Genomic DNA, 11,577 nt, shown 5'->3' on the forward strand with positions numbered 1-11,577 from the left:
TAATTCCGTTAGCTTCCGTTTTGGAGCAAATATTACGACGAAGTCAGCCAGAAAGTTCTTAGTGGTTCTCGGTTCTTTGCGCTGAGACGTTTTTGTATTATTTATTTCTCCACTTGAAGTAACTTTTAAGTCTCGCGCTCAGCGTTTTTTACACTCGCTCGCTATCACTAGCTGCCACGGCTATCTCTCGTTAAGATCATCGCCTCGGATTTGCTCCTCAATGTAATAACAGGGAACAGTTTTCTTCGGGTGTTTGTGCTCTTGGTCTTCTATTGTGTGTACATAAGGCTATATATATTGTCTATGTGCCTGGTTATCATACCTTCATCAAGAACATACGGTAATAATTATTCTGACATCTATTACTCAATTTCCTTCAGCTGACTTGAGTGTTCATTATTGTTTAGTTTTTCATTTTTTCATCTTTACTCTTTTGACACTTTTGTATTTTATTATTGCATTTCTTGGTTCTTTTAAATTCATTTCAACATTTTTAGTGAGTATTTTATGTATAGCGGATTTGCTTATGTAATCTGGTTTGACCTTTTACTTTTTGCTATAGACGATTTACTGAGGCTTAGGTGAAATATAATCGGTGGGAAGTTTATCTGTAATTTTTCGTTAATGCGTTGGTTTTGTGATTAGATGAGATAATGAATTACCATCGTGTCTACAATTTATAGTTTTACTTGAGTTTTGAAGATAGCTATATCAGAGACCGTGGTACCAATAAGATATTATTTTTGTGTTTTCTGCTGCGGTTATTAACATTTTTTAATAAGGTAATCTATGGGTCAGTAACGGGTCATAAAGTTGCTTAAATTTATTTCTTAGTAATTTTTTAATCAATTACAGTGTCTTAACTTTCCTTTAAGTAAGTTTCATGTTTCGGCGATGACCTTTGTTAATTCTATAAATATTCTTTTTCTGTTTCATTATAAATTTATCTAGAAGATAATTAATACACTTGTTGTAATACCTATGAATATATATAATGAATAATTATATATACTAATAATATTGTTAAGATAATGTACATTGTTCAGGAGACTTATAGACATTTTTCTTTAGACAGCAAAGAAATCTGAATCTATAAAATAAAACGAAGATGTCACATTACGAGGATGCTATTGTGGAGAATAAGGATGACGAGATTTGTTCAGCGGGTGATATAGGACTCCGTCATCGTATACCTTGGAGCGACCGTGTCTCGCTGAGTAGCGAGATACCTGGTCTGCATGAAGTTAAAGAACTCCTTGAAGATGATGATGCCAGTTGCTTGGCAGAGGAGGAGGATGGTGTTGGATGTCCTTTACCATCTACTCCAGAAGATGACCATCTTTTGGATTGCGAGGTAATAGGTGTTATTATTTTGCATGCATTAAAATATTGTATCAAATGGAATATTTTACTATGCAGATGACGGAGGTTCTGAAAGCTGGTGTTCTGAGTGATGAAATTGACCTTAGTGCTCTGGCTCATAACGCAGCAGAACAGGCTGAAGAATTTGTTCGCAAGGTAAATAGGAATAAATATTTCCAAAACAATCAATTACATTTACTATGCAAGAATAACGATTATAATACATACATCAATGTCAATTTTAATCAGGTCTTTATTTACTATTCTCCGTGTTTCTACTTAGAGCCATATATAATTCATGTAAATTAGGAGGTGAAATGTGGTTCATTTTTGTTTTCACATGTTGTTTCACAAGAATCTTAAATCATTTCCACTCTATATTTGGCACATAGGTATGGGAAGCTTCATGGAAACAATGCCACTTCCGTAACCTTCCTAGATGGCTTCAGGATAACGATTTTCTCCACGCGGGTCATAGGCCACCCTTGCCGTCCTTCTACGTCTGTTTCAAGAGCATCTTTCGTATTCATACAGAGACTGGAAACATCTGGACGCATTTACTAGGTAGTTATAGTGTCCTGGATCAGGATCTTCCTATAGAATACTCTTAGCAAAGATACCTTTTCTGTTTTGCTCTCCAGGTTGTGTAGCCTTCATCGGCATAGCAATTTTTTTTCTAACTCAACCACCAATCGAAATTCAACTGGAGGAGAAGCTCGTATTCGGGACCTTCTTCGCTGGAGCGATTATTTGCCTCGGGATGTCCTTCGCCTTTCACACCGTTCACTGCCACAGCGAGTGCGTTGGCAAACTCTTCTCGAAGTTGGATTACTGCGGTATAGCAATGCTGATAATGGGCAGTTTCGTACCCTGGCTGTACTATGGATTCTATTGTGACTACCAGCCTAAATTGATTTATCTCTCTGTTGTCGTGGTCCTGGGTATCACCAGCATTGTTGTTTCCCTGTGGGAGAGGTTTGGCGAGCCCAGTTACAGGCCACTGCGTGCTGGAGTCTTCATGGGTTTTGGTCTCAGCGGCGTAAGGCTTATATAAGAGAAACTGCATTTTCGTAAAAAATATTGTATGTTCTCACCAATGAATTTTCAGGTAATACCAGCTGTTCATTACGCTGTCGCCGAGGGATGGTTCAAGGCCATTAGTCAAGCTTCCTTAGGATGGCTTATTCTCATGGGTTGCCTGTATATCCTCGGTGCTTTGTTCTACGCATTACGCGTTCCCGAGCGTTTCTTCCCCGGGAAGTTTGACATTTGGGTCAGTGTTTACCTAGAGATTTTTTATAAATAACTTCTCCATTCAATCATTGCTCAGTATTAACTATTCGAATTCATCATTACGTCATTCTAATTGCACTTTTTACATCAGTTCCAGAGTCATCAGATCTTCCACGTGCTAGTTATTGCAGCGGCGTTCGTTCACTATCACGGCATCACGGAAATGGCAATGTACAGAATGACAGTGGGCGATTGCACGAATCCCTCTCAAGTCATAACGTTCTAAATTTTGTTGACTCTTTATTTTTATGTTATGTGAGAAAAAGTAACCGAATGTAAACAACCAGCGGAGGATAAGCGGAACCAAACTGATAGCAAAAATTGAAATAATGTTTAAATGAATGGGTTTTTTTTTCATTAAGGAGAGCAGATAGGAAGACAAAGCAATTAAGAGAACAGTTTCGCTAGTGTATTAACATTTTTTGTGCCTCGGGGTAAATCCAAAAAGAAACATGGTCCTAATCATTTTCTATTGAAATTCCATAAGGTGACGACCCTTCTTTTCGTTCACTTTGTCAGGAGCTATACTTTAATTTAGTTAAATTATTCCACACTGAACGTACACCGTAGAACAATGGTATCGTGTCACGTTCGATCCTCAAGCGGTTTAGTTAGTTTAAATTAAATCAGCATTAATATTCTCTCTGTTATTTCGTTCACTATCGTGTTACACGAGTAGCAGATTTTGTTGTCTGGTTGGAGCAGGTCAAGGTGTTTGATTTTTCGCTTTCATTTCCTCTTCAAAATTCTCACCATTAAAAAAAAAGACATGCACGAATGAACGATTTGATATACGGATTATTAATATGGGCGACCACCATTTAACGTAACACGAACAAAATGTGATCATAAAAGGGAGCATTGGAAACGAAAAGAAAAATAGTAATAGAGAAAAGAGAGAAACGAAGCGAGAGAGAATAACAAGTGAATAACTAGCACAGAGAAAGTATGCGTAATTATATTTTTCTCGAATCGATTTTGGCGAATTGTCGAGGTGTTATATTTATGGAAGATTTTCTCCCCCCCCCTCCCGGGGGATTGTAAGCGTTTTTTGCATACTGAAAGCGACGGGGGGGAAACATAGATCGCGTGGCCTCAAAGATAAATTCTATTTTCCTTGGCGAACGGCCATTCGACGAGGATGTTCCATTTCTTATTCTTTATTTATCGGATAAGAGAAATGAGAAAAGAATTATAAGGATCGAAGGATATAGAGAATCGGTAGAAAGTCTGGAATAAATGGAGGCTTGAAGGCAAATCGATGGAAATGCATTTCTCTTTTTCACTTTTACAAAATCATTCTCATTCAAGTTCAAGAGGAATTACTTTGTAGGAATATCTCTTGCACTGTGATATTTTATCGAAGCACTAAGTTTTCCCACATACCTAACTCTTATTATAATTCAATATAAATGTTTCACCACATGATGCGTATCCGTCGATCTTCTCGTTTCCTTCCTACGAAAGTAAATAAATGAATGTTTGTCATAACAAAAATTATGATAATATTAACCGAAAGAAAAAGAAAATTAGGAGAGTGTGAAAGCAGTGATAATTGTTTTATTTCATTATTGAAAAGTCTCTAGTACTTAGAACGGAGAACGAGATGTTGTTGAACTTTTTACACAAATAAAAAAAATGGAATATTAACAAATCAATAAAGTATGTAATCACGTACCTTTGTGCACGCGAAACATACAGAAGAGCTAAACTTAATTCTTTTTATTTTACCCAATGAATATGTCCTAATTTAAGCATTATAAAATCTATAAGGTTCGCCTGTTGGTAATCTAAGAACATATTTTCGTTGATTATTTAATTTTGAAATTTTCCAAGATGTTCATGTTTCTCATTATCGGATTACGGATTATCTTACCATGTAAGCGTAGCAACCCGGAGAATTGATAATAGGCATAATTTCTTACATAAGATATGTCGATTAAATTAATTCATGTAAATGCCGTGTATGGCAATCAACTGTGGCAAGTTTTTCGACAGTCACGTATTCAGCATTTTACTAAGTTCTACCAGTTGTCATATAACAAAAGAAATGATAACCTCCTTGGAACCAAAGTCTTTCATACAATGTCTAGTGATAAAGTCAAAGCAGATCTTAGAGGTATCTTGAATGCTGGTATTGGGGCAGTTTTACCCAGGTCAATTGTAGAAAATAAAATAAAATATGAAGATGGCAAGTTTCTTGTTGGAGAGGAAGAATTTGTTATTAAGAAAGACGTGTATCTGGTGGGTTTTGGAAAAGCAGTTATGGGAATGGCCATTGCCTTGGAGCGTATCCTGGGTGAGACTTTGAAGAAAGGGATAATCAGTGTACCTAAAGGATCTGGAGAGAAGATTTGGGAGACTCAGGATTTTAAGAATTTTCCAAAGCTCAAGGGATGTTTGGAGTTTCGTGAAGGAGCAGCAAATAACATGCCAGATGGTGATTCGCTAGAGACTACTATACATATTATGGAAATGGTTAAGACTTTGAGAGAGGAAGACACACTGATGGTTTTGGTCTCTGGAGGTGGATCTGCCTTATTATTTCTTCCAAAGCCTCCATTATCGTCGAATACCAAGCAGCAGTTTTGTAAAAAACTACAAAATGCTGGAGCAGACATAAAGGAGCTCAATATTGTCAGAAAGAGCATTTCCTTGGTCAAGGGTGGTGGTCTAGCTAAAGCAGCTTATCCAGCATCAGTGATAGGTCTAGTCCTATCTGATATAATTGGGGATCCTATTGATTTAATTGCTAGTGGTCCAACAGTTCCTAATAAGAATACTCCAGAGGATGTCATAGCTATTTTAAAAAAGTATAAATTGTACGATGATCTTGAGGAGGATCTAAAGGCTGTGCTGATATCAAAGGAAGTCGAGAATCAGTTTGATCATGTAAAAAATATTATTCTTGCCAATAACCAGCTGGCTATAAAAGCTGCAGAAAAAGAGGCTCTAAAGAAGGGTTTAACTCCAATAACTTTGTGCAACCATGTCCAAGGGCTAGTCCAAGATGTCAGCAAATATTATACTGATATTGCAGAACTAGTGTGTTTGGCATTGCAAAGTAAAGTGAGTAAAGATGAATTTCTCAACAAAGTTTCACAGCACCCCACCCTGGCATTGCCGAAGGAGAAAGTCGACGAGATCTTTCGATCTATTGATCAGATTCCAGTAAGTGGATTTCTCCTAATTGGAGGTGGTGAGCCCACAGTCGTAGTGAGTGGACCAGGAAAGGGTGGAAGGAACCAGGAACTGTCATTGTATTTTTCTATGAATTGGTTGACCAAAATACATCAAAATCCCGTTTTGGCAGAATTTGAAGTTATATTACTCAGTGCGGGTACTGATGGTCAGGATGGACCAACAGATGCTGCAGGAGCTTTCGGATATGCTGATATTGTCGCAATTGTTCAAGATCTGCTAACAAAAATTAAAATTCTTTATAATAAACAAATTACTGAACAACCGCTGAAACAAGATAAAAAACCACAAACGGTTCTATACAATGGAATAAAATATGAATTAGAAGACACCGATCCACTGACTTTAATGAAAGTGGAACTGGAGCGAATGCGTCCAGAAAATACTCTACAAAACAATGATTCTTATAACTTTTACAGCAGATTCAAAAATGGCAAAGATTTAGTTAAAACTGGCCTCACTGGTACTAACGTTATGGATCTACATTTTATATATATTGCTAAAAGAGATTGTGAGTGCACAGTAGACTTGAAGTCAATATTTAAATGCCCAGATCCTTTCGAGGATCACAATTTAAAAACAGACCTTTCGATGCTCCAAAAAGTGGAAGAAAAAGTGCCACCGAAGGGGAACTCAGAGGACTTACTAAATATCAAAATTCTAGATAAGAATTTAACACATTCTTGTTGCACGAAGCAAAAGAAATCTTAAATTTCTTAAAAGCGATAGATTCTTTATAGTGATTTCATATTTTTGTACATATGTACAGTATTTACTTAAGAGCACAACTTATACCGATTAATCCAATAAAAGGATACCATTTTGGTTAATCCACCTAATCATTTTATTAGACTTAGATATGATTAATGACAGTATAGAATAACAATTCCAATATAAAATCTACGCGGAATGTCGTCGCGTTATGTTATGCAAATATCCTTCAGAGACCGATTTATTGTTAATCCCTCAAGTACCGGAACCTCTGTGCCGCGTCGCTTTACACCGGCCCGAACGGTCTGGGAGACAAAATACACAACTTCATTGCACATAACTATAGAACAAATAACAAGAGAAACGTGTTGTACATATGGTAGTGTAGTGTATATATTTAAGATTAAGGATAAGTTATTACTATTGTCATACCGATAAAACTTCTGGGCCGATGAGACAAAAGTTCAACGACGTATATTTACGGCACTGATACTTGAGGGATTAAGAAACAATATTTTTAATTAATTAGCCATCTTCAATTCAATTATTAGATTCCGAAATGTTTCAATTTGCACAATGCTAATCTGAAAGAAACCAATTCCAATTCTGAAGAATACCATAAAACGTAACGACGCGCCCTGTATATTGTTCAGAGAAAAAACAAATGCGTCTAAGCTAAATTTTCTAATTACGTATATACACAAGTATCATGAGAGATTACACAATAGATCAAATATCTTTTACAGAATTCTCCGCATTCATAAAAGATAAATAATATATTTCAGTGAAAAATAGGAATCTTCCATTAAAGAAATAAATAAAATCTATATAAATAATAGGTTGAAGACATTGAAAACTGCTAAGATACTATTTCATTAATTGCAGCATTAACGCTCTCAGAGTACAAACATCCTAGAAACACTTCTAAGACTATCCAGACGTTCCATAGACGTTCTACAAATATCCCATGAATGTTATGCATTCTAATACGAACATAATTTAATTAGAGCTGTCCGTCCTTATAAATCATCACTGAGCCATCAACTAGGTGTATACGTATTCATGTTGCTCATGGAACGAATGACGGAGGGACGGAACCGATGACGGAAGGTTTTTACTTTGTCCACGTTACTTTTGAAAATCCTTTGTACATTGGAGCTGAGATAATACTTATTTTCTGTTGCCACCTGGACGAGAATAATTTATAAATCCCAACTAAATAAATGATGTTTAACAAGCATATCGCGCACTCCGTCCTTCAGTGGCTGTGACTGTTCCTTTTTCGGTGGCAGTTCCCAATCAGGATTCAAGTTAAAGGCAAATTGACTGAGGATACGTAGCTCACATTTTATTTGCACCCATCCTGGACTATTTACAAAGCTCCAAGGTTGATACCTATTCACAGAAACAATTGTTTATCGTTCTTCTGTTACAAACATTACCATAAAGTTGACTGGGAATACTTACCACTTTTGTACCACTTCAACGCAGGAACATAGAACTTCCAGCCAGAGGTGAAGGACTTGTTCGTTAAGTCCAAGGCAAATTAGAGAACGTAATTTTACATCCATCTGAGCATGGGCATTGTCATGTGTCAAATTGACAGATTGGACGCAACGATAGAGTAACTAAAATGCCATAAGATTAAAGAGTCATGAGGATAGGGTTCACGGTTACCAATTGATACTACGTGTCAAATCTACCTCTTCAGGCGTCAGGACTTTCCCATCTTCATCCAGTCTATAAGTTTTACAGAGGACTAGTCGACTGTAGACAGAATTAAAATCCTTCTCGACCTCCCTGTTTGAAGCTTCCTCGATGAACAGCCAAGGATGACAAGGACCTCCCAGAAAGGAGGGTCTTTTCATACCATGCTCCAGGACTGCTTTCACAGCTGGACACAAACTACCTCTGACTAAATCCGTCACAGCTTCACTGACCGCGTCGTCACCGGCGCAGGTGTACTGCTTGCTTCTCTCGTCAAGCAATTCTACGAACTTTGCCGGGAACCAACCTGCAATTTTTAGAATTTATAATAAAGGATTTTTGATTTGGTTCAATATACTAACCTCGCAATCCATTTAATTCGCCAACCCAGCAATGTTCATCTTTCTGACTGACTATTGTAATAATGTCATTTTTCCGGAAACCCAATTCATCGTCGTCATGCCTTTCAAAGTCTGTGAAAAATATTCTCTCCTTAAATATCGCTAACTAATGTCAATAGCCCATATTCAGAACTCGCTCTTAAAGTCACTAATAGAGTCGCTTTTAGTTAAAAGTCACTAACAAATAATTTAAAAGCGGGCTATTAGCACTAAAAGCGAGTTTTGAATACGGGCTAATATCTCTAAAGTACTGATCGCTTTTTTATTACCCAACAAAGCTTTGGCACGTCTCTTTCGTGTGCGAGAAACGTTAATATAATTGTCATGATCTTTTGCATGACTTTCCATATTGTAGTCAGCAACTAGAGTGATACTGTTCAATTTAGGATCAACGTTAATGAAATGTCTTGCCACTTGGAGCACTGCCTCCCTGAGATCCACCAATATTTCTAAAAGTAATGACAAATACATTTAATTACTGATCGTCATAAGTTAATCACTCTTATCATAAATTATATGACGACCGTCATACCTGTTTGACGAATATTTTTTGATTTAGCATCGTCCTCGCTGGTGTCGTCGCCAAACAAAAATGTTTGCAGCACAGACTTGTTCCGTTTAACTTGTCGTCTGCGAATAACCAATATACATCAAGTAAATTTGGTAATTAGTTTTCTCTCAATAATTCTACAATATACCTGTTTAAGTGTTGTTTAGGCAAATTAGGTGTGGCGTCAGGATTCCCAACTAGGGCACCCTGATCAGTCATCAAATAGGCCAAGTGTCTTCTTCTGTGGGTCTCAACCAAGACGTCAGTCAAGGACCCGCTAAGTTCCAGAGACACCTAAAATATTTAATTGGTATTGTATAATTAGTACACAAGTCATTTGTACAATACAATTTGACGGACTTCGAGTAACTGATCTACGTCATCGATATCACCAGGAATGTCCGATAACGCGTTGAATATTTGTGCTGAATTTTCAAGTTGCTTTAGTTCCGTCTCTGCAACAGTTTTGAATGATTCTTACATCATTCTTAAATATAATTATAGTACTAGAAGAGATTGGATTGTTCTACCTTTGATTTTTAACATTCCAAGGGTAATCTGGAACAGAACTATGGACCCGTCAAAGAGAAATAAATCCCAGATCCTCAAAAGGATCTTCATGTGTACCACTGAAGCGAACAGTGTCAAGAACCAGTGTAACGAGATAAGGCTCAATTCTATGTCATGCTGGACAAGGACGTGGTCGATGTCTGGTAAGTAATTTGCTATCAGAGTCCTGAGAACTTTCTGATCCGCTTGTATACCTAAAGACGTATATACAAATGAAGAATATTGAATAAGAAGAAACTTCAGGAACATTACCTAGAAGCGTGGAGGAGTAATAAGATGCTGGTAGCAAGTCTTCGACGATGGTAGCCATCATCCAGAATGCATCCTCTTCTTCAAGTAGGAGTAGTAACGAAGCTGCCATAGTTCCAGTGCCTTGACAGTATCTGGAATGTTCATACTGTTTGTAGAGCATTCTTTGGCAATTATGGACCATTCTTACCCTATGTCAGGATACAGCCAAGCAAGCCCACGCATTACTCTACGTAGCCTTGGTATTCCAGTACTACTTAGATGACTGAAACAGGCGTTCGCTGGCATGGTACGTAACAGGTCTTTCTCGATTTGTTTGCTGGTCATCAAGGCGTCATTGCTGGATGCTTTTACTATGTCCTTGTAGCTTATTTCAGATGCCAAATTCTTCTGGAGGGCTCCTGCAGTTTATAATTTGATAATTGATGATCGTTAGAAGTTTTAATCCTATATATTGCCTGTCTACCTGACATTCGCATCCAAATTTGTGGCCTAAGAGAGTGAGGTATCCCACAACGGACCATTTCCCTCAGTTTGTCAGTTCTTGGTAAACGTTGGTCTATGTGCTGCCAGGAAAGTTCCGAGACTTCTTTATTATGGCTAAATTCAAGAAGAGCTACCCATTGTAGCCTAAAGCAATAAAGAGTTTAGAATAAAAAATTTTTCATACAGTGTAGGAAGATAAATTGAAGAGAACAAACCTGTGTTGAGGATCTTCAACAAATGGAATACCTAGTAACTTTTTTGAACTCTGCTCAGGACCATCTTCCTCCTCTACTCGAAAACCAAATTCATCGAATCTTAAAAGTAAATATTCTATTTAATAATTTTATGCTTGCATTAGATAAACAACAGCTACCACATGATAATGATATTCTCATTCTACCGATATTCAGGCTGAGAATTAGGATCATCAGGCTGATTAAGCTTTGCCAATATATCCTGTGGCCACATTGATGGTGTAAGAGCTGAAAATGGCCCTCCAGGTGCTGGAGATAAGCCTTCTCCATCGAGGCCAGTTCCATCTAGTTCATATTCATCGTCAGATATAGCAGTTTCCAACTTTTTCTAAAATAAAAATGGAAAATGACCATCATATTGTGAACAAAGTATTAATATACGGTTGTGAATTATTAATCAAATTTCTCACGTTGTGATCCTCTTTTCCCACATAACCTTCATGATCACGCACATTAAAGAGAGACTTAGCAATATCCATTATGTTCTTTTTCTCAAAAAAAAAAGTAAAAAGAAATCTTGAATTCTGAGAGCAAAAAAATCAATGAGAAAAAGCTACCAATAGAACGAACGTGTTTGATTATTCCAAATAAACGTCATCTGTCAAAATTTCATATTTCTGACAGATAAACTGAAATTATAGTAATAGAAAATTTTCGCGTCTTCTGGTAAAACGTCAATTGCTCCAATTTCCAGTTCCAGACCAGTTTCAGCCATTCATTCAGAGATGGCACCACATCCGGATGAACTCTTTTACATTCTCTCGAGACTGTATCCTTTGAAATCTTTCAGTTG

General features: G+C 37.1%; 3 protein-coding genes and 1 long non-coding RNA gene across 6 annotated transcripts; 3 read left to right on the plus strand and 1 right to left on the minus strand.

The window, feature by feature from the left end:
* The first annotated feature begins 49 nt into the window (after positions 1-49).
* Positions 50-4,366, plus strand: LOC107268860 (adiponectin receptor protein). Of its 3 annotated transcripts, none has more exons than XM_015742039.2 (7): positions 50-340; positions 1,076-1,354; positions 1,420-1,518; positions 1,755-1,926; positions 2,004-2,401; positions 2,471-2,635; positions 2,747-4,366. In XM_015742039.2, exons 2-7 carry the CDS (start codon positions 1,109-1,111, stop codon positions 2,879-2,881), a joined length of 1,215 nt encoding a protein of 404 aa, XP_015597525.1. In that variant the 5' UTR covers positions 50-340; positions 1,076-1,108; the 3' UTR covers positions 2,882-4,366. The 3 variants fall into 3 exon arrangements, with proteins under 3 accessions (XP_015597525.1, XP_015597524.1, XP_015597526.1); XM_015742038.2 differs by having other exon boundaries at positions 55-340; positions 1,072-1,354; XM_015742040.2 differs by lacking the exon at positions 50-340 and adding an exon at positions 763-782 and having other exon boundaries at positions 1,072-1,354.
* Positions 4,367-4,457: 91 nt separating this feature from the next.
* Positions 4,458-6,686, plus strand: LOC107268857 (glycerate kinase). The gene has a single exon (XM_015742034.2). It carries the CDS (start codon positions 4,588-4,590, stop codon positions 6,565-6,567), a length of 1,980 nt encoding a protein of 659 aa, XP_015597520.1. The 5' UTR covers positions 4,458-4,587; the 3' UTR covers positions 6,568-6,686.
* On the minus strand, positions 6,677-11,457 carry LOC107268855 (small G protein signaling modulator 3 homolog). Its single transcript, XM_015742028.2, has 15 exons — positions 11,195-11,457; positions 10,931-11,112; positions 10,746-10,844; positions 10,511-10,674; positions 10,235-10,445; positions 10,048-10,178; positions 9,756-9,989; positions 9,586-9,680; positions 9,374-9,519; positions 9,208-9,305; positions 8,945-9,124; positions 8,637-8,747; positions 8,271-8,581; positions 8,035-8,195; positions 6,677-7,962 (listed from the first exon to the last, which is right to left on the minus strand). The coding sequence occupies exons 1-15, from the start codon at positions 11,261-11,263 to the stop codon at positions 7,770-7,772; spliced, it is 2,385 nt and encodes a 794-aa protein (XP_015597514.1). The 5' UTR covers positions 11,264-11,457; the 3' UTR covers positions 6,677-7,769.
* Positions 10,195-11,135, plus strand: LOC112494522. The gene is made up of 3 exons (XR_003060010.1): positions 10,195-10,333; positions 10,412-10,851; positions 10,941-11,135. It is a non-coding gene; the product is annotated as an uncharacterized LOC112494522 (long non-coding RNA).
* Positions 11,458-11,577: the final 120 nt, after the last annotated feature.

This window comes from Cephus cinctus, unplaced genomic scaffold (assembly GCF_000341935.2).
Source record: "Cephus cinctus unplaced genomic scaffold, Ccin1 Ccin1_scaffold0596, whole genome shotgun sequence".
Lineage (NCBI taxonomy): Eukaryota > Metazoa > Arthropoda > Insecta > Hymenoptera > Cephidae > Cephus > Cephus cinctus.